The sequence below is a fragment of the Umbelopsis ramanniana genome (assembly GCF_025399195.1).
Source record: "Umbelopsis ramanniana AG unplaced genomic scaffold K450scaffold_14, whole genome shotgun sequence".
In the NCBI taxonomy this organism is placed as follows: Eukaryota; Fungi; Mucoromycota; class Umbelopsidomycetes; order Umbelopsidales; family Umbelopsidaceae; genus Umbelopsis; species Umbelopsis ramanniana.
In genome coordinates this window covers 283,262-302,962 of record NW_026252100.1, presented here as the reverse complement: position 1 = coordinate 302,962, position 19,701 = coordinate 283,262, and the positions used below count along the sequence as shown (strand labels likewise).

The 19,701-nt window shown below is 44.8% G+C and overlaps 6 protein-coding genes across 6 annotated transcripts; 3 read left to right on the top strand and 3 right to left on the bottom strand.

Moving 5' to 3' along the window:
• The first annotated feature begins 36 nt into the window (after positions 1-36).
• K450DRAFT_232074 (uncharacterized protein) lies at positions 37-518 on the top strand. Its single transcript, XM_051587535.1, has one exon. It carries the CDS (start codon positions 167-169, stop codon positions 320-322), a length of 156 nt encoding a protein of 51 aa, XP_051446599.1. The 5' UTR covers positions 37-166; the 3' UTR covers positions 323-518.
• A 638-nt stretch (positions 519-1,156) lies between these two features.
• On the bottom strand, positions 1,157-8,936 carry K450DRAFT_265204 (uncharacterized protein; the record flags this gene model as incomplete). The annotated part of the gene is made up of 14 exons (XM_051592788.1): positions 1,157-1,242; positions 1,306-1,631; positions 1,700-1,829; positions 1,893-1,977; positions 2,054-3,147; positions 3,218-5,434; positions 5,506-5,659; positions 5,735-6,159; positions 6,230-6,715; positions 6,789-6,972; positions 7,041-7,171; positions 7,246-7,435; positions 7,501-8,561; positions 8,630-8,936. 14 exons carry the CDS (start codon positions 8,934-8,936, stop codon positions 1,157-1,159), a joined length of 6,876 nt encoding a protein of 2,291 aa, XP_051446598.1.
• An 850-nt stretch (positions 8,937-9,786) lies between these two features.
• On the top strand, positions 9,787-12,152 carry K450DRAFT_232061 (uncharacterized protein). The gene is made up of 6 exons (XM_051587534.1): positions 9,787-10,458; positions 10,545-10,750; positions 10,815-11,276; positions 11,334-11,441; positions 11,513-11,665; positions 11,731-12,152. Exons 1-6 carry the CDS (start codon positions 9,798-9,800, stop codon positions 12,010-12,012), a joined length of 1,872 nt encoding a protein of 623 aa, XP_051446597.1. The 5' UTR covers positions 9,787-9,797; the 3' UTR covers positions 12,013-12,152.
• Positions 12,153-13,441: 1,289 nt separating this feature from the next.
• On the bottom strand, positions 13,442-16,145 carry K450DRAFT_197696 (uncharacterized protein; the record flags this gene model as incomplete). Its single annotated transcript, XM_051584554.1, has 2 exons — positions 13,442-15,374; positions 15,472-16,145. 2 exons carry the CDS (start codon positions 16,143-16,145, stop codon positions 13,442-13,444), a joined length of 2,607 nt encoding a protein of 868 aa, XP_051446596.1.
• A 318-nt stretch (positions 16,146-16,463) lies between these two features.
• K450DRAFT_232053 (uncharacterized protein) lies at positions 16,464-18,433 on the top strand. The gene is made up of 2 exons (XM_051587533.1): positions 16,464-18,100; positions 18,168-18,433. The coding sequence occupies exons 1-2, from the start codon at positions 16,527-16,529 to the stop codon at positions 18,400-18,402; spliced, it is 1,809 nt and encodes a 602-aa protein (XP_051446595.1). The 5' UTR covers positions 16,464-16,526; the 3' UTR covers positions 18,403-18,433.
• K450DRAFT_232051 (uncharacterized protein) lies at positions 18,164-19,679 on the bottom strand. Its single transcript, XM_051587532.1, has 2 exons — positions 19,166-19,679; positions 18,164-19,100 (listed from the first exon to the last, which is right to left on the bottom strand). The coding sequence occupies exons 1-2, from the start codon at positions 19,518-19,520 to the stop codon at positions 18,559-18,561; spliced, it is 897 nt and encodes a 298-aa protein (XP_051446594.1). The 5' UTR covers positions 19,521-19,679; the 3' UTR covers positions 18,164-18,558.
• Between the last annotated feature and the right edge of the window lie 22 nt (positions 19,680-19,701).

Here is a 19,701-nt window from a genome sequence, read left to right as displayed (position 1 = left end):
GCAGCCAAACCACATACTTCTTTACAAACCCTCGTAGAATTTGGGGTAAAATCAGTCATTTCCAGTTTTATTTTGTGTAGCAAATACCAAACGCTACAGGACATGAATCTAAAGGATTTTGCTTTTGGTTGAATGAATATTTTCAGCATAATTATGATACATTTTCATGGCTAGAATCGTCACTTTTTCTTTTTTTCTTGGTCTTCCTCTTTCTATAAGAAACTTATTCATCATCTCCTTCAAAGGAAGCAATGGATCCTACAGCCCAAACTTCGCTGTCTTCTTCTTCAGCTTCCTCGTCTTGTGCTCCATGCAAAGTTGACAAACGCTGCTGTTCTTGCGTGACCAACTTGGACAGGATACGTCGATGGTAGTCACTTAGGTTACGCTGAGCGGTACTGTCCGCAGTAGCAAGATATGCCTACAAAGGGGAAGAATGAGTCAATACTTATGTTCACTTGTGTATTTCGTGAAAGTGTCATCTTTTCACTCACCTGTAGCGTTTGCTCTCCTTCAAGTAATCGGAGGAGATACATGATGGCTCGCTCTGCAGTAAGCTTAACGGGAATATTGCGATCTCTTACACAGCTCATGGTTGGTGGAATAAGCTTGCTGAGATATGGTTCCAGGAGCTACATTGAATAAGTCAGTTAACTATGAATGCATTTCGACAGACAATGCTTGGTAATACTTACACCAGGGTGGCGTCTGCCAACAGCTCTGACAACAACAAGTGCAAGTCGTCGGTTCTCGCCAACGCCAGCATTTGTTTGAGATATGACATTGGTCAAGGCATCAGCGATCTTTTCAATGATTTCTGTACGTTGGTATTCTGTAGTCATGAGGAATTTGCCTAAAGCAAGGAGAGCGGCTTCTGGCACCTTTGGCTGGGAAGGAAATGGTAAGTAAACATGCCAGCAGCATGAGAGATAGGATGAACTACTATAATACCTTTTCGCTAGCAACATCTCTCAAGACCTTCTCGAGAATGTCGTCTGCTATTTCCAAATCTTCGAACTGGGAAGGAGACTCAACAAGCATAGCATTGACAGCAAGGATAGAACCAAGTGGTGGTGCTTGCTCAATGAGGACGTGTGTTCTAGAAAATGGGCGGTGAGTGAAAGCCGACTTTAATACACCCGGCTTATTATAACACTTACTGTATAATGTACTTGACTTCTTCAGGCGACAGCACCTTGGCCATGCAACCAAGCAAACGTGCAGCAGCAACAACAATACCATCTATTGGGTAGAGTTGTGAGAATCAACGCATACGATGTGATATACTAGAAGCTGAAAGCTTACCATCTGAGTCACCAAGTCCTTCGGACATCACAGTAAGAACACCCTTCTTTGAGGCGTCACCAAGGTCTGCTCCGGCCTTTGCAACAACAGTCTGAAGTGCATTCATCATGGTATCCTTGACGCCTGGTTCAGCGGTCTTGATGCCAGATACCAGTTCAGCAATCAAGGGATCAACACGAGTTTGCAATGAAATAAGAATACCAAGTGCTGATGCAGCTCTTGATCGTACAATGGAACTGGTAGGGTCTGTGAGTGATTTGATGAATGTACGCTGGAGTTGTGGTAAGAAGGGCTTGAGGTAGGTTGGGACCTTGCTTAGCAGCATACTATATTGCACAAGGCCAATGATTAGATGTTGATTGCCAATCTATTAGTCATCTAACGAACAGCTTACCTGAGGGTCTGCAAGATAGCGGCCTTCACTTGAGGAGGGTAACGATCACCCATGATACGAATCAAAGGACCAGTGATTTGGGTCACGAAAGGCTTGAGGGCCTCAGCCGATGTTCGGCTAATCAAATCGCCTAAACCAAGCATTTGTCAGTCATCCATTGTTGTATCTCGATACCATGGTGCATATAACTTACCAACACCCAAAGCTGATTGTTCACGAATATCAGTTGAGCCATACATAAGGCCATTCAAGAAAATGGGAAGAATAGGACTGATACCCTGTAGTCACATCATTGGGTTAGAAACGTGTGTGTGCCTACTGTCAAGTCTTTATATTATATAACGGAAACCTTACCTTTGGCAAGCAGAAGCCAGGAAGATCAACACCGGCAACACCAACATTCTTGACAGCACGTCGAATGTGGCTAACAAGGCCGTCCAAGTCATCCTTCTTGACAGATTTAGCCACAGCAGTGAGCGCAGTCCATGCAGCCTTGACAACATCGGGAATACGGTCATCGAACAGAGAGATGAGAATTCTGAACCAATCGCTAACATATCGAGAGGCATCAAGTTTGTTTTCGCCGTAGAAAATACCGGTGGTTTCACAAGCACCAGCTCTCTTAATAGGATCTTCGCTGCGAGCATATTCTTGCAACATAGCCATCAACGTATGCAAACCTTCATCATCTTCAATAGATAACAAGACAGAACGAATAGTGTTCTTCAATTCTTGAACAGTCTCCTCGTCCTTTTCTTGGCAAAGAGAGTTCATCAAGGCACCAAGAATGGTGGTGATACGTCGGTTCAGTGCAGATCCAGCGACGGTTGCCAAAGAGCCCAAAGCGCGAGCATTGAATGCAGAAATGGGAGTAGCAATCAAGGTTGGGATCAGCACAGGGAAAACAACATTGGCACGAACAGCCATGATCTCCTTGAGTGCTTCCAGAGCATAAACAGATTCTTCATCTGAAGACTGAAGCATGTTAAGCAAGGTAGGAAGAATTTCGTCAATGGCTTTAGGTCCGACGCATTGATGCAAGGTATCGAAAGCTTGAGCAGCTGCTTCACGAACTTCAGTGGACGAGTCGCAAAGCGCCTTTCGTACAGACGGGATAATGGAGTCGACATAATCATTGACCTGTACACGGCCAGCGGTGGACATGACCTCACTGAGAGCAATGGAAACACCTTGTCTGGTGTCTTCATCATTAGACTCAAGACCTTCTTCCAAAATAGGCAAGATTTCGAGCAAGATGCTCTCGCCAAGTTTACGGACAAGATCACCCAAGGTTCTAGCAGCAACAGTACGTCGATCGTATGAAGGACTGGCCAAGTTGCGAATGATGATGGACATCATGACAGGAAGAATATCCTTGAGTGTACGAGGGGTGTTTGATACAAGAGACTTCCAAACAATGAGAGATGATTGGCGAACCATACCAGATGCTATAAAATATAAGACAAGTAAGTACACAACATTTTCTATTTTACCTCAACCACTCAGAAAAGTACTCACTATCTTGGCGAACAATGTATAGAGCGGCAAGAACGCGGTCGCGCTTTTCTTTGCCCAAGACATCCAACAATGCTTTCTTTCCATGCTCATTTCCAGCGGACTCGTCGTCCTCGTCATCTTCCTGGTCTGCGGCTTCGTCCATAACAGCAGCTGTTGTCTTGTTGGTTTGACCGGTGATACGGAACAGCAAGTCTCCGACCAATTGGACGGAACTTTGACGAATACGCCAGTTGTCATCGAACAATCCCTTTTCAAGTTCTGGTAGAAGAAGATCGACAGCCTTGGTAGCGTAGTTCATGACGATCATACGACCAGCACGCAGAGAAGCATCTCGCACAAACTCAGACTCGTCAGCAAGACCCATAAGGATGGGGGGAATGATGCGACCGAGATAAGGTTGGAAGCGGGTACCAAATGTGGCTGGCAGGTAAATGAGAAGAGAAATGAAACCTTCACGGACATAAGATCTAGGACTATCAGCGTTGGCGATAATCTCGGGCAAGAGGCCATCCAATCTCTCCATTCCAAGGCCAGCAAGGACTTCTGAAAGACCTTGAGCTGCACCTTGTCTATCGACACCGCCAGTGTCGACCTTGAGAGTATCGACAAGTTCGGTAATGAGATCAGGGAAGTTCTCTTCACCTAGCTTTTCAACCAAACTTCCGAGGGCCTTGGCAGCCGTTGCTCTAGCTTCCGGAACAGGGTCGACCAATACCTCCTTTACGCCAGGCATCAAACGAGGCAAGTAGGGAACAAGATCCTTTTGATCGGTCAATGACGACATGTTACCAACAATTTGAGCAGATTTGGTCTTGATCTCAGTGCTGCGTTCCTTCAAACCACGCTCGAGAATTGGGATGACAAGAGCCAAAGAGGGAGAATCGATGTAATGGACGAAAGCAGTTTGCAACAAAGCAGTAAGAGCGCTCTTGGTCTTGCGGTTAGGATCGCTCAAAGCATCCAACAAAATGGGGACAAGTTGTTGAATTTCAGGATTGCTAATAACTTCTCCGAATAACATGAGAGAGTTATTAGCAGCAGTTTGAACCTGTGCGTGAGAATCAGCAAGGACTTCAGTAATACGAGGAACAATTGTTGGCAAAGAGATGGAGAGCTGCTTGGGAGCACAGTAGGCCATGGAACCGAGAAGTTCGACAGATCCCTTCTTAGCACGCCATTGTCGGTCATCCAAACCAGCCAACAAAGTTGGCAAAATAAGCTTGACACAATGTCCACTGATCTTACTCATGATAACACGAGCGGCATCGCTGGTGGCTTCACGGACATCAGGATTGGAGTCACCAAAACAAGCCAAAAGCATGGGCAAGATTTGAATAACATAGGGTTCAAATAGCCGTCCAAGAGTCTGAGATAAAGTTTCGAAAGCGAACAAAGCGCCTTGGCGATACTGGTACACTTTTTTGTTATCAACAGCGTCCTTGAGGGCTTGCATAATACCACATTCCTTGAGAGCACTGATACCACGGCCCTTAACAACACCTGCCAAACCGAATGCAGCACCTCTTCGGTGAGCATACTTTTCGCCCTTGACAAGCTTCTCCAACAGACCTTCAACAAGTTTTGGCGCATCGTCCTTGATCATCTTGATCAAGTTGGGTAAGCAGGTAGCAACAGCAGATTGGACAGCCTCAGAAGGTGTATCCAAGGTTTCGATCAATTTGTTGACCGCGTTACGGATCTTGGGGTCACCGGGTTCAAGATGGCCAGCAGCCGCACCGTACAAGATGACAACGCCCTGTTGAACGTAATCCTGGGTTTCAGAGTGGGAGGTAGTATTGGTGCTCAAGTAATCCTCGAAAGGAGCCAAAATGACTTGGACATGCTCTGGGCCAAAAGTGTTGACGATGGCCAGACCAGCTTCAACCATTTTTTGACGCACTGTTTCATTGCGATCGCCTAGCGCTTGATCTTGAATCAAGAACTTAATGAACGATTCGGCGGCGGATACATCAATGTGAGGGGCAACTTGTGTTAATGCCATGGCAAGGCCAGTGCGTGCTTCCCAAGGATCTTGGCGATTGAGACTAGCCGGAATCACCATGCCGTATTCATCGTATTCTGGAACCAAGGGTCTAGCAAACTCGCCATATTTGGCAAAGATAGATTGTAACACATCTGCGGATGTCTCTGGGTACATCTGAACAGCTGAAGCCAAAGCTTTACCAGCGGAAACACGGACAAAGCTTGTATCGTGGACTGTAGGAACGACTGGTGAATATCAAACTTTTTTCAAATGCATACTGAAAATACAGCATATGAAAACATACCCAAGTAGGCCAGCAAAGTGTCGGCATAGTTTTCTTCAACGTCCAGTGCATTCTCTTCCCAGATTTGTGAGGCCAACTTAGCATTCTGCTCATCTTCATCATGACAGGCAATCCAAATTTCGTCAGAATAGGTCATATCAGTAAGATCAAGAGGCTAATAAACGCATACAAAATGTCAATCGTCGGTTCAGCTCACTATATTTATCCAAATTAACCCTCTTCAATTTACCTCCAATCCGTTCAGAGCTGCAACTCGTACAAGGGATTCGCCAGAAATAACGCCTTGGCACAAGATGTTGATTTCAGCAGGTGTTGCTGATTCACCTAGAGCATCACACAAATCAACAAGGGATGTCTTTGCTGCTTTAGCGCATTGAGGGAATTCTTTGATGGTAAGTAATAGACTGGCAATCATTTCTTGTCGTGGAAGAGAAGATTCGGCTCCCATGGTGCAGTGGAATCCAATGATTCCAACAGCAATAGTAACCTGTTCCAAAGCATTTTCTTTGCCTTGCTCTGTCTTCTTATCGCAGTCAATACCAGATTCGGTAATGATACGATGAAGAATTGGGAAGCAGTAGGCGAATGAAGAAGGCGAAAGAGGTGATCGTTCTGAAATGAATCTGAGTCGGTACAAAACACGGACCGCCATATCTATGATATCAAAAGACGAGATGAGTTTGAGGTGACGAAGGTGTTGGTGTGTGGGGGCATCAAAACTTACCAATCAAAGGCTCCTGTTGCCATTTCTCAGGAATGGGTTCCGCCTTCATTGAGCGAAGGGTAGCAACGCCAAGCGAAGTTCTAATGCTTTCAAGGGATTCGTCGGTGCAGGTTCCGATCTGCAGATAAGTATCGAACAGATCTTCGCCAACTAATGCACCGGCATTGCGATCACAAAGCTTCAAAAGCGATCGAATCAAGCTAACAAGATGGTTTGCTGTTTCCTCACTGTTCCCTTTGACAATGGCTTTCACGAGATCCAAGCCCTTGGTGAGTTTGTCAAAGATATTCTGAACGTTGCGTCGAATATCCTTCTCCTTCCTCAACTGTGCGTCAAGAGTTGCTTGTTCCTCCTTGGTAAGCTTAGGGCCAGCGTTAACGCCCTTCTTCTTGGCCAGTTCTTCACGAATACTCTGCTCCCATTTCTTCTCGGCGTAGTCTTTACGATTTCTATCCTCAACAACGCTCTTCTTTCCTCGCTTGAGAACTAAATTCAGAAATAGAGGTCAATCATATGTCCTGTCAATCTATGCTTGACCAAAATGGGATAGGAAACTCACCATCAACATAGACTTCGCCCTCAGGAGTGCGCCAAATGGCAATTTCTTGTGAACCAATGCCCTTCAATTGCTTTGCGTCCAAATCCTCTTCGATCATAGACATAACGGCATTCATTGCTGTATCAGGGTCGACGAAAACAATAGTTGAGGTGGATGCAATAGCGGCATCATAGAAGAGCTGAGACTACAGGTGGTATGTTAGTAAATACGTGTGATGTGAACCTCTAGTGGCAGATGTGCGGTATGACTTACTTGCTTGACATCCGCCAAGTTGGCAGAGATCATTTCCTTGAGGGTCTCGAGACGATTTTTGACAACAGTACCAGGGTTCACCGAAACACGTTGCAAAAGCGTAATCCAATTATACTTGTCGTTAGGCGAAACTGAAAGGTGTACAGCAACGTTAGCTTCTTTCCTGGAACGCATGAATTGCGAAAAGAGAGAAAGGTGTCCTTACCAATATATTTATGATGGGCGAACACCAATAATTGAACCAATTCCTTCTCTTTGATATCCTCAGCCAGATCTGGTGCAAAGCTAGTGATAGCTGTCAAGACTGTTGAAAGTCGGTAAGCTCTATCCTCATCAGGCAGCTCCTGGTTGCTAACGGTGCTGAAAGCGGTCGAATCCTTGGTTTGGTTCTCAATCTGTGGTATAAAGGTCAGATAGGTTCATTTCCACTCACACTCTTTAGTGTCCAAACATTACTTACATCACGGAGCCATGTGTTCAAACCAGATCTGATGACAGTTCCCAATTCCTGAGGAATTTTCTTTGCTAAGCGCTGGAGGGCATGATAAGCTTCACGTCGGACGGCATGTACAGGGTGAGATGTGAGTGCCCAGATAAAAGCTTGCGCCAAGTGGTTCACGGCCTTGTTCTTCTCCAAAGTCTCGATGCTGGTATTACCCAGTGTGCTTTCCAACGCAACAACAAACCAGTGGCCTTCTTCAGCACTGGTAGCCTTAGTGAAGACACGATCAAGCAAAAAGAATGATGGTTTGGGGCTGCATGTCAAAATCGAGGTTGGGTACTTCTCAGCCTTCAAAATGGTTGACACAGAAGCTGGGGTGGTTGACCACAAGCTGATTTTTCCAGTGACAATGGCGATGAGTATGAATGCTTCCATAGGACCATCCTTCCATGCCAATGGCTTGTCAGCGATTTTCTTGAAAGTCGAAAATAAGGCTGTCAATAACTTTGGTAAGACATCCGCCAAGTGTTCTCCATTTTGGGGCAAAGACATGACTAGATTGGCCAAAGCCATGGCCCATGATTTGCGAGCGAGAGCTTTGTTGCTTGCAAGACCATCTCCCATTGCCTTGAAGGATTTCTCAACAACTGCTTTATGCTTAGCTAAAATTTCTTGAGACGAGGTCAAAACAGAAAGATGACGTCCAAGACCGAGGATAGCTGTGGCTAAAGCTTGCTCATTCGCTTCCTTTGCAGCCATAGTCACATAGATTTCAGCGGCGTTCTGGCTGACAGCAGGCAAGTTTGAATCAGCAAGGCCGGCGATAGCCTGATAGACCAAAATGCGATGTTCCCAAGATGTCACTTTTCCGGTTGTCAACAATTTGCCAGCGTTACCACAAACTGTGGTCAATTGAGTCTCGTCATGACAGATCTTTGAAAGAGCTGTCCATAAAAGGACGGCATCAACACGGGTTTGAGCTGAGGTTGAGCGCATATGATTCAAAAGAGGATCGACAAGTTTCTTGGCGAACAATGCTGATGGATCGAATGATAGTGCTGGCATCATGTGGGCGAGATCTACAAAAAATAATGGAATTTCATTAGGCACTGCTCCGAAAATTGAGTGCATGAACATTCTTTTTTACCTCTCAAGACCAATTCAGGTGCACGCAACATCATCTTCTCTAAAACAGGCATTAAGTTTGCCTCAAAATCAGCTTCCGTCACATTGCTTCGGACAAAGTCGTTTAATGCAACCATGGAAGCAGTAGGAACAGCAGATTTGGAGGAGATGACGCTTTGCACGTAGAATTGAATAATGTCGGCCTTCTTTTGTTCCACAGTAGCCTTTCCATCCACCTCATTGTGCTTCAGCCGAAGTGCGCAATCGACAATGGTTCCAACCAACACAGTGTTCTGATAGGAAGGCGTGATCTTTGCGGCATCGCGCATCAGCACATCTAACAAATCAGAAATATATATAGCGTTTTTGCGGATGCAGCGTCTAGTGTCGCTGAAAGCACTTTGGCGAATTCCCTTGCGTTTCTCATCCGCTAAGCCAGAGAGTAAAACAGCTTGTGACTGCAAGACCTTCTTGACGTCGGATGATGATGCTACATCGTCGCTGGAGTTCAATGCTGCTGTAAGCAAGATGTTGATCCAAGTGAGCAAAGTGAATCGATGGGCCGCAGCAGTTGTAAAAGTTCTAGAACAGATTACGAGTTAATCACTTTGAAGTAAATCCCCAGGCTTCAATCATTGTACGGCAAACTTTACCCGTCAGGCGACTTTTTATCCGTCTTTTCTACTTCCCTGGTAAGGGAAGGAATGATGGCATGTTGAAAGGCACTGGAATTCCATTTGTTCAATTCCTTGAGGACTTCCAGCACTGCAAGGCGAGATTCTCTATCCTGATAGCGTGTGTATGTCAAAAAGATAAGATGCAATAAGCCAGGTAAAGCCTCTTCGGGCAGATCTATAAAAACAGTTAGTTGCGAGCTGAGTGAAGCACCTCCCACTAGATCGATGAACCCTTACCGTGTCTGCGCAAACGAATTAGTAGTGAATGCTGAATGAATTCAAGTCGACTGTTAACGCTCGACTGAGTGATGTTAGCCATCACTCGTGTCTTGAGATATTCTGGCCATGACAGCTCGCCTTCTGAGTCCGCCATGAGCTGCGCGAGTGATTCAAGAAACGTTAAACCAGCCACCCCTTCAACAAAAAGTAAGTCAAAATTGTTTGTGACGTCGAATTTGCAAGTGTCAAATTTCCGGCCCTGAAGGCACTCCGTCGTTTCTTCAACCTGACATAATGGGTCTAGCAAGAGTCCTTGTCGACATTGTTGGTGTATCGGCCGCCGTGAAATCGGTGTCGACGACACTGGTTAAAGCGGAAGCTGCACACCTTACCCATCACGTCAAAACCTCCAGTTTACTGAATCCCACCAAGACAACCATTCAACAGTCACCTGCTGCCGCCTCTCAACCCAACACCGTTGAATCTCGGTCCGATACCGCCAATCTTAAAGAATCTCGTCAGAATGACTCTTATAATTACGAAAAAACAGCTAGCGTACTGCTGAACAAAGAGATAAACCAGTCTAGCTCCGAAACTCAACCGTCATTTGCTAAAGAAAGCAACGAATCGGTAGCCTATTCGAACCCATCCGTAGAAACCGTAAAACGTAATGTCAAAGCAGAGACAGAACCGTTGATAAAAGAAACTGTCGATGTTCACTCAACACAAGCGCCACTTGCTGCAGCCCAAGAAACATTGTTAGACGAAGCAAGTGGCATTGGTGGGACTGTGCCATTGGATGAAGAGAGCCAGCGACGTGTTTTGAAGTCTTCACGGATACCTACATCACGCACCAGTCGCTTATGGCACTATGGATCATTGGCGACCACCATGGGCTTTGGCGCGATGAATGAATCTTTGAAACGAATGACTGGCATATCGAAGGCGGAAGGAGGTGAGTCACGCATTTGTTTTTCACTATCCGTCGCGTCCAAGGACATTTCCGAAAATTTCCTGCTAACGTTCTGGCCCTGTTATTAGGCGTTATGCTTAGTGAAAAAAATGTAGATAGACTGGTGGAAAAATTGTCACAAATGAGAGGAGCTGCGTTGAAAATGGGACAGATGCTAAGTATTCAAGGTATTCAGGCCGCCAATTCCGGTCAGTCCATGCTACCACCTCAGCTAGAACAAGTCTTGCTCCGCGTTCACGATAGTGCAAATTATATGCCAGAATGGCAAATGGAGGTTAGGATAAGATTGAGCGTTATGAGTCAATTATGGCAACCTTGGTAATTTACTATCCTTACAGAAAGTCATGAAGGAACAACTGGGAAGTGAATGGCGCTCAAATTTCAGTTCATTCGACCCTATACCAATAGCGGCTGCCTCCATCGGCCAAGTTCATGCTGCTACATTAGCATCTAATGGAATGTCGCTTGCTATTAAGATCCAATATCCAGGCATCAGTGAATCCATTGATTCAGATCTAAACAACTTAAAGACGCTTGTGACGTTCTCAAATCTTTTACCAAAAGGTCTTTACCTTGACAATACAATTCGAGTGACCAAACAAGAACTCGCATGGGAATGTGACTATGTCCGTGAAGCAGATAATGCTGTGCGGTTCAAGACTTTGCTAAACGGCGACGAACGCTACAAGGTCCCCGCCGTTGTCAAGGATTTGAGTACTCGGATGGTTTTAGTTAGTGAGCGACTACGAGGCCAAGTGCTAAGTAAAGCACTTACTGAACGACAAGAGCTTAAAAACAAGGTAAGAAAATTCGTAGTCTTAGACCATGCTTAAAAAAACTAACCATGGATCAAAAAGCTCGGTGAAAACTTGCTCCGCTTATGTTTACGTGAGGTGTTCTCCTTCAAGTTCATGCAAACCGATCCCAATTGGTCCAATTTTTTCTACAATAGGCAAAGCGGCCAGGTAAAACGAAATAGCAATGACACAATCACTCACGAAGGCTTTACTAAGTTAAATTTTTCTGCTGTGTCTAGATCGAGTTGTTGGACTTTGGAGCTTGTCGAGAATTTCCTTCGGACTTCCTTTCAAAGTATGGTAAAATTCTATTGTCTGCGTCACGAGGTGATCGAGAAGGTGTTTGGCAATATTCCAAGGACCTAGGCTTTGTCACTGGATACGAGACGGCGGTGAGTTAATACCCGTGTATACCACACAACCATGACCAAGATACTGATTCTGCATGCTTCAATAGGTCATGAAAGAAGCTCACATCGATAGTGTTATGGTGCTGGGAGAACCATTCAGAAGTGACGCTCCTGAACTATATGATTTCTCGACGCAGACCGTCACTGCGCGGGTGCGGGACACTATCCCTGTGATGCTACGACACCGACTTACCCCGCCTCCCGATGAAACATACGGATTGCACAAAAAGCTGTCAGGCGCCTTCTTACTGTGCACCAAGTTGAATTCAGCTTTTGATACGAAAAGAGTTTGGAAGGAAGAGGTGCTGGATCATTTCCAAGCGGAATAATTTTTGTAGTTATGATAAAAAAACCAACATAGAAATAAACACTTGCCATATATTTTGACTGTGGGGGTAAAGGGTTTTCCACAAGCAAGAACGGCCAACTTGCCCAAAATAGAACCATGGCATTTCGGCTCCTCTTCGTCCAAAATGATTAAACAACTGACTCACCTTCGCGCCAATTCATCTTAGACTGATACATGGTTCTTTGGTAAATGTGGAGTTTAATGGGCATTATTACCATTTTCATTGATATTTGCCTATTTGATCATGCATCTAGGCAAAACTTGTGGGGTGTTGCAAGGAGGTGCCGCATAGATAAGGAAAGACAAGTATGTTGTGAAATTTGCTAATCTCTTCGCTACCCTTGAACCGCATTGGACTGCAGTCCATAGAAAACAATTAAAAAACCCTTTAATTATTATCTATTCTCCGCCGCTCACAACCGACGTCCCAACCCATCCTCCGCTTCTCATAATTCCATCAAGAAATTAATTACTTCATGAACAGGTTGATCGAAGAGGTAAAACCATTCGGTTGTGTGGAGTTGCAAGCGACAATGGCTTTTTGTGTGTGTGGGGAGGAGGTGGTGGTACTAGGAATTTTTAAAGTGTTATCAAGGTAACCTTGGTAATCCCCAAATTGTGGTGCAGCATTGGCAAGCCAAAGTATGCTTTAACATGGGGTTGCTTGCGGGAGAGGATGTACAAGGATTTTTGCGGTTAAGAATTCATTTCTGCATTGAGAAAAAGAGCCAGATATCTTGGCTTGTCCCAACCCTTTTCGTTATTTTAGGTTGTTTGGCTTGCAATGATGGTCTGCTCCTTCCACATTCGATTTATCTTCCATGTTACACCGCTCAGATAAAATCTGCGCCTTAATAAATAGAGCACGCATCTTTTCTTTTTCCTTTTTGTTTGTGCGTCTCTTCTTCACTGTCCTCGGGCCAGAAAAGCGTAATACTCGAAAAAGATTACCATGTCAGTGAAGCAATGGCTCTCGCGCCGAACCTACAGTCAATCAAAAAGTATAGATGGCCTGTTGCAAGGACGTAGATCTCTTGCCTGGAAGTGGCCCGTACTATCTACTCGACGGGACACATACGACTTGTTGTGTGAGGAATGCACCCACCAGCAAAGTAGACGTCGAAAATGTCCTCGTCAGAAAATCGAAAAAGTTCAAGCAGGATACACTAATCCCATGGAATAAATTGTAATAACTACAGCAATTCCAACAATGGTCTGGCTCTCTCTTTCTTTGTTTTTTTTTTGTACAATTTTTTGTTTTATATTTCACAGATTTGACACAAATTTGAATCCTCCCAATTCTTGTATTACAACAACACCTTCCTGACACAAATCATCGCAAAAATAAATAAATAGTGAAAATGATGAAAGTGCGAGAAAGACCATCGTTCTGACACCAGGTAGAACCCTTAGGACTGGCCATCATCGTCTATTACCCCTAGCGCAGATGCAAAGGACGCTCCAAACGACAACCGTGGTAGTCTGGGTAGAGGTGTAGTACTACGGGCATGCGGATCATGAGCAAGAAAATTAAACGACGACCGATCAAAGTCATAACTCTCATCGCTATTAGACTCATAATCGCTGCTATACTCCGTGACGGTGCTTCTGGTTTTTGCTTTGACATTGTATTGCGGTACTTGGGGCACGGGCGGTAAAGGATCCAACACTTCATCATGCGCATCCTCATCATACAGGCGAGTCATACGACTTGTTTTCACTCGTAAAACATCTTCAGGTCTTCTATTCTGCATAGCCTGTTGTGGTGTAGCACTGCGTATATACCGCCTCATCACCTCTTCTCGTCCAACGATGGTACTGGGTGTTCTGGTATTGAATTTCAAGCTCTCATGTCCGGAGGATGAGAAGGTCAAGGTTTCGTACTTGTCGGAGCTAGAGTCATGGGTTATATACGACCTTAGCCGAGGGTTGGCAGGTGAAATAAGACCAGAAGATGCTATGGTGGATTGGACGGTGGTAGCGGTCAACGGCGCGGGGAAATCTTCTTCGGGAAGCGAATAATTTTGAATGGGCTGATGAAGAATGGTGGTTCCAGGTAAAGCAGGCACATAACTCAGGACAGGGGTAGGAGGTCTTGATTGCAGTGGATTACTTCGGGTGGTTCCAGTGGATGCAGACCCAGTGGAGCTGAGACTGGGTGCAACGTCAGAATTATTAGAAAGGGAGGATACCGTCAAGTTATCGTCATCCAATTGCAAGAAGGATATGGACGCGGTGGATGTTGGGTGACTAACAGATCGACTGTGTTGTTTATATGGAAGAGATGGATTGTTTTTGGTGTAAGATGGTTGTTCTATGATAGTGGTGGGCTGTAGTCTGACTCCTTTCAAGTGAATATTGCTCTCCTGATTGTGTAACATGCCATAAGCTTTGTTCTGCTCCGACCGCAAGAGTTTGCTCATCAATTGTCTGTCGCTCTCTGGCAAAGTTTCCGATGATCTGAACGAAATCAACTGTTCAGCAGACGTGCTTTTTCTCAAGGATAAATGTTTAGCGGCTTGTTGTATTCGAAGATGGCCAGGCTGATTATTCGCCAAAGAGACATCAATTGTCAATAGGGGCTTTTGCTTGCTGGAAAGGGCTTCGAATGAGTCTTGTGGCATGACACTAAGATCTAAGGCGGAAGCAAACCGACGAACAGGGCGACCAAAAGTATGGGCTGACACCAAGGTGGTCGGCGTCATGGCAATACTAGAGGGTGGACGCAAAGTGGAACTTAAAGCGTTTTCGGAGGTGAATTTGGTGGTTGCGGCGGGTGTATATTGGTTCACCTCCTCTTCATCACTACTAGAGCTTAACTCATCTTCACTGATCATGTCCTCTTCATCCATGTTCTTTTCGCTAATTTCTTCATCGGAGTATTCGCTCGGTGGACGAATACGTAAATCCTTGGAATCAAGTATGGTGGTGGTGGCTGGTTGAGTGGGTGGTATAGGTGTGGTGTAGGGATGAGATGAGAGTATGATGGGAACCTTGATAGTGATCTCATCAATTTTATGGATTAATGTGAGAGTAATATGTAACTGATGTGATATGGTAAGCAGGGGAGAATCGACCGAGGCGTTGAACTGTTGTGAAATAGGCTGCCGTAGTACAAGCGGTTTGGTCCAGGAGGATGGTATGTTATTATCATCCAAATTATGAGTTACGCTGGGTGCTGGTTTGGTCAAGTCTCTAAGGGTACCTGTTCCATTGGCTCTGAATGATTTTGGATCCAAAACATGGCAAGTGTGGTCAAAGGATTGTTCGGATGGCTTCCACTCTGGTTGTGCGCTGTGCTTTAAGTAATGACCCCACTGATGATTGCTTTGCGGCTGAGATCTAAAGAGTAGCACAAATGCAAGTACAAGGAAAATTGAGGCCAAATTTAGCATCAAGATGGGTTGGATTTTTAATGAACACAAAGCCATCATCCTACCTGTATGATTCCACTTGTACCAAAGTGGTTTTGATAGCACGAACAGTTTTGTCCAACGAGAATAAGAGTAATTTAACAGAATAAACAAGCTCTTCTTGCTCTATGCAAGCTAAAGTGGGTGCCTCGATTTCATAGTGGAATTTAGTGGGTATGGTTGCTTTATATAAGCGAGATTCCATGTAAGGCGCGAGCTGATAAGACGGTAAAGTGGGTCGTCGAATCGTCACGGGACAGCTGACACGTAATGATTTTTTGATCCCGAAACTGACAACCACCTCCAACGAATATGCTAGACTCGCTCGCTTGAGTGACAACGTTTGCGGGAAATGCGGTGGTATGGCAAATTCCCAAGGTATACTTGAAGATCCTGCGCTGAAGGATGATTTGTTGACAAGGACCTGCTTCATTTTACCAAACGTCGTCGCCGTATCGTGACCGAGGCCAATGGTGTTGAGACCCATATTGACCATGGTGGTGCCTTTGAATTTTATTTCCATAGACCGTATTTTGACCGGTTTATTAAGTGTGAGATGGATATCACCTTTGAATATATAACATGGTTGCGTTTCTCCAGTGCCACACAAGTCGATGTAAGAATCTAATGGGGCAATACTGATCTCGTCAAAAGCGTCTTTCATCGAAAGTGAAGAAGCGCAGAAAAGATTAATTGGCATCTGGATTGTTGCACATTCTGAATTGCCACTTTATATATATAATTTTTTTTATTTGGGTAACCATGGACATTCAACTTTAGAGAAGTTGCGAACCCCCGCCTCAGACCTGATCCTACCTGGGAAAGCATGCTAACACAATGGAGCTCTCGGTTTGGGAATTGACTTAACTAACAAAGTAATTCCTTTTGAAAATATAAAAAAGTTCACAGTAGCTTTGTTGCACCAAGCGTGCTTTGCTGCTTGAGTACAGCGGCGTGCATAACATATGGCGCGAAAGGCCCTTAGCCTGCAAAACATTGGCTGTCCGGCGTACCACCCTTTTTTTTTTTTTTTTTCCCTGCTCTCAGGCACAAGCTTACATATTCCCCCAGTTCACGCGGCATGAGTAAATTCATTGCAGTCGTGGTAGCCGGTATGGCCGCTCATGCCATACTATGTCCATTCACCAAAGTAGAAGAGAGCTTCAATCTTCAAGCTGTACACGACATTATTCATCACCAAACCGACATTTCAAAATATGACCATCTCGAGTTTCCAGGCGTGGTCCCCCGAACCTTTATCGGCCCACTCTTTGTGGCTATGTTCACATGGCCGGCTACCGTGTTAAATTCACGCTTGCTGGAACAATATGCTGCACGGCTAGTGGTTGCATCCATGGTATGCCTTGGGCTCTACCGTCTTCTACTATCCACTCGTAAACTATTCGGTCCCGTTACTGCCAATGTGACAGCGTTGCTGTTGGCTACTCAGTTTCATTTTTTGTTTTGGTCGTCAAGAACATTGCCCAATATCCTTGCTCTGCCTCTTGTATTGGAAGGCTTCTCACATTGGCTGCAAGCTCAAGCCACCAATGATAGAAAACAACTTAATCTATCCATTCGATGGCTGACATTTACTGCTGTGGTATTCCGCTTCGAGGTCGGCATTTTGCTAGCCTTTATCTTGCTGTCTGAATTGGTGATCCATCGTAGTACATCCGTTCGAGATATTCTTTTGAATGGTGTCGTCACTGCAATTATATCTCTTTTGGTCACTGTACCCATTGATTCATATTTTTGGCAATCTTACCCACTATGGCCTGAAGGTGCCGTTTTTTACTTTAACGGAGTACTCAACAAAAGTTCGGAATGGGGTACGCTTCCAATGACAGCCTACTTCTTGTCATTTTTACCAAGGCTTCTTCTTGTCTCTTACCCCTTGGCTGGCATTTCCTACCTTGCCGATAGGCGAGCACGCAGACTGCTGACACCGTGCATTCTGTTCGTTTTGGCCTTCTCATTTCTCCCTCATAAGGAGTGGCGCTTCATCGTGTATACCATCCCTATGTTCACTATCGCTGCTGCCATCACTGTCAATAACGTCTATGTCAAGTCGCGTAAACAATCGGCTGCCAATAAGGCTCTATTGGCCTTCATTGCTGGATCCATGTTGCTTTCTACCTTGGCATCTTCGTTCATGCTTTACATATCCATGTATAATTATCCTGGAGGACAGGCATTGGAGACTCTCCATCATTTAGAATCACTCGAAACAAATGTGTATGTCCATATGGATGTCACGACAGCCATGACCGGTGCCTCTCGCTTTGGTGAACAATACCCATCGTGGCGATACAGTAAAAAAGAAGACCACGAGAACGCCGATCAGTATATTCTTGCCGGATATACACATTTGATAACCTCAGAACCTGAAAAGTATGATTCTGAATTGTACGATGTGATCTACTCTGCAAATGGTCTCAAGTCGGTATCCATCAAGCCATTCCGTCCATACATTGAGTCTCTGGTGAAGAATCCACAACAGCTTTTGAACTTTGCAGAATGGCAAACTATCCTCCCCGCCAATGTCAATGTTGGTCCCGTTGTCCATATATTAAAGCTCAGAGAGCCCACCCAAGCGTTTATTCAAGTTTTGATTAAATCCAATCCAAGACTGATGTTTAGCAAGACTTATTGGTAAGTTTTACACTCCAGGCATGCCATGTCAACAATCACTCATCTGACAACATGTCCTTTTCAATAGCCCTTATTGCATGAGAGCAAAGATGGTGCTCAACCAACATTGCCCGGGCCAATACACTGTCTTGGAAGTCGATCTTCAGGCCGATCAAATGGGCATAAAGCAAGCTTTGTACAATTTGTCTCGAAGAACTACCTTCCCCAATATATTTGTCAACGGTGTCAGCATTGGTGGCTCCGATGATATTTCCATGCTTGCTAACGAGGGCAAACTTGCTGAAGTAATGGGATGTACATAGAAAAAAAGAAAAAGACATTGTTTATATTGGCAATGCGTATTTAACAAAGTAAGTTTTGATTCATCTGATCTGATTTGAAAAGAAATAAAAAAGTTTTCAAGATTTTGGCAGTTTCCAATTTGAATGGCAATATTGTACATAGATATCTTTATAAGTCTATCGAATCCATGCTGTCAAAGCATATCGATCTTGAGAGGCGGCAACGACAGCATGGTCAGCTACACCACTAAGAAATACAACCATGCGAGAGGCGATGGGAGCAATATCTTGATCAGCTTCACCGTTCTTTCCAAATATCCGAAGTTCGCCACCATCGCCTTGCACCCAGTCAGGGTTGAGGTACACAATAGCTGTCACACGTCGCTGAGTAACATCTTCTCGGTCTGATACAGGAAAGGCGTCCCTGTGACGCTCGTAGCGCGCATTTTGTGGATGATAGTATGCTAATTGGTATTCTACTTTGCCGTTGAGATGTATGATTTTCGACAAGTCTTGAAGGAGACCTTGGCTGATCATTCTCAAGACTTGATTCAGGTGTTGCTTTGATTCCTGTTCATAGTCTATTGCCGGATCGAGCCAGACGGTCTGGTCATCGCGCGCGGTCTCATCTCTAAACATATCATCGCCTTCCTTGCGATACTGCTGGGCAGGTTGGAACTCGCCATTGTCCTTCATAACCGCAGCCTCTTGGTTAGCACCTGTATCAGATGTGACCTTTTAATATTATTTTGCGCTTTTAAAATGTCATATGGTTGCTACTTGCCTCGAATGATAGCTGGGTCAATGACGTTGTCTATAACAACAGCGCCAACGTTGTAGAGAGTATGTACATCGTCTGGTGACAGAACTTGAAGTTGCAGCTGATTCGCATTTTCCAGCTGTTCCGTAAAAAAGAGTTGTTTCGCCACAGAGAGTGCTGACCGCTCACTTTCTAGGTATTGCAACAAGTCATTCTCGCTTATTTCTTCGACCTCTTCAATCTCCTCGTCGGCGTCGGGATCATACTCGTAATCCGAAGGTAGATCTTCAGCGTCGGCTGGAAACTCGGGCAAACTGTCTTGCTTGGACACTAAACGCAGGATGCGATCGGTGAGAGAGTTGTCAACGGATTCTGCCATGGTCGTTTGGTTTGAAGGTTGACGCGAGTTTGTAGTGCAGTGCAGTTCGTTTTTTTTTTTTTCTGGTCAGGTAGAACAAAGTCACGTATGCGTTGATCAAACTCAATTTAAAAATTGACACAAAAGACATTGTAGCACTCTGTCGAGGTTTACCATTTGCACTTTCAACAAAATAACATAA